The 1,926-nt window shown below is 38.4% G+C and overlaps 1 protein-coding gene across 1 annotated transcript; it reads right to left on the bottom strand.

The window, feature by feature from the left end:
* Window positions 1-756: 756 nt before the first annotated feature.
* Window positions 757-1,467, bottom strand: LOC149580725 (ABC transporter G family member 32-like). The gene is made up of 3 exons (XM_089805559.1): window positions 1,327-1,467; window positions 1,161-1,244; window positions 757-885 (listed from the first exon to the last, which is right to left on the bottom strand). Exons 1-3 carry the CDS (start codon window positions 1,465-1,467, stop codon window positions 757-759), a joined length of 354 nt encoding a protein of 117 aa, XP_089661685.1.
* Window positions 1,468-1,926: the final 459 nt, after the last annotated feature.

Raw genomic sequence — 1,926 nt, 5'->3', positions numbered from 1 at the left:
ATTTTGTTTAAACAGGGCCCTGACAGAAACAACGCCATTAAACCATTCTAACCAAGTAGATGGATAAACTAGGGTGGTGGAGTGTTCTCCTGCTATTTACTAGGTTCAACATTCATTTGAGAGTAGTTGGAATTGATTGTGAGGATCAAATTGTGCAAGAAAACTCAATTTCTGTCATTTCTAGCTCATCAGTTAGCAAAGTCAAAGGTCAACTAAATCTTGCAACCAAAATGGGCCATACGGGCCAATAATTTCATTTCATTTTTCCACCCCGTAAAGTCTCCACGTGGTTGAACACATCTTCTCAACTAATAAAGCCACCTTCCCAACTCACTAATAGATTTGGCATCAATTTGTGATGGCTATGTGTCGCAATTACGACAGCAATGTGTCACCACTGCGATAGATATAGAAATCGTAGTTATTTAGTCGCAATTTACAACATCTACACTTGCCATCACAATTGCGATGCCTATCCATCGCTATGTAGCCACCTTGTTGTCCCGTCATCCTCATCGTAATTCTTGTGTCTTTCATCACAATTGTGACGGGGTTGTCGTCGCACCTACAGCAACCCTGTCGCAATTGGAGGGTAGGTGTGACGACAACCGCGTCGTAATTCTCATGTTTTCTATCGCAATTGCGATGCCAACCCCTCCAATTGCGTCGAGGTTACTGTAGGTGCGATGGAAACGCCGTTGCAATTGCGACGGTGGAAGGAGTAAAACAAAAAAAAAAAAAAATTCGTACTTTAAGCTAGTCTGATGATTTATAGATTTCACTAAAGTTGACACCTAGACGGTGCTCTTCTAACATAGAAGTTACTTTCGGCATCCACGTAGCTGGATTATAACCTTCCTTGATCTGTGGAACCCCCTCAATGGCCTACATGAATCATTTTCAATTAGCTGAAACATATATGATGATTCCAGCTAGTGCTTGACTCTTAAGCTCAATGTATTGAGAATGTTTGCTAAAAGCTTAGTGGTCAACACTATCTGGCATGACCAATTCCTTGTATATAAAATCAACTTCCTATTGGTTCTAGCACAATAAACTATGACTACTTACAACTTCAAAATTCAAACTGCTCATCAAAAGGTACCAGATTCAGATCTAAATCTCTCAACAGAATAAAACCGTAGTGGATAGCATCTTACCGAAAAATATTCTATAAGTTTGTTAGAATTGTGACCAAGTGGACCTGCATAGATAAGCTGACCTCCTCGCTTCATTAAGAATAGCTGCAGCATATTTCATTTAGCTTTAAGAAGATGCCAATTTCAAATGCTTCACAAAGCTATTTTAAGAAAACCAAATCTTTACCTCGTCAAATACCTCGAAGATATCAATATGAGGCTGATGGATTGTGCAAACAATAGTTCTCCCCGTGTCAACTATAGTTCTTACTGTTCTCATAATTATAGCTGCTGCCCAAGCATCCAAGCCTAAAGTTGGCTCATCCATGAATATAATTGAAGGATTAGCCACAAGCTCTACTGCTATTATTAACCGCTTACACTATTCAGTAGATAGGGCATTCAGTCCAGGAAGCCCAACCAAGGCACCTCTCAAAGAAGTGAGCTCCACAAGTTCCATTACTTCATCCACAAACATCTGAACATTGAATTTCACATTGTAATATTACATATATAATTAAATAGAATAAAAACAAAAATAGAGCAATGAGGCTAGAGTAGGAATTTAGAATATTAAAAAACAAATAAAAAAGATGGTGCCAAAAGAATTCTAGATTAATATTCATTGGGAGTTCAATTTAGAAGGAGATTGTTACAGTGAATATTTTCGTAACACTTATCAAATCTTTGGTAGCCAACAACCTCTTTGCACTGGACTTCAACTAGGTTGTTTATCCAGCAGTAGTGAGTCAAGGCATTAATAACGAGAAGTCAAATGGAGATCCTG

This window comes from Cupressus sempervirens, chromosome 1 (genome assembly GCF_028749045.1).
Source record: "Cupressus sempervirens isolate cs-2001-9-10 chromosome 1, ASM2874904v1, whole genome shotgun sequence".
Taxonomy (NCBI): Eukaryota; Viridiplantae; Streptophyta; class Pinopsida; order Cupressales; family Cupressaceae; genus Cupressus; species Cupressus sempervirens.
This window is presented reverse-complemented; position numbering and strand designations above follow the sequence as displayed.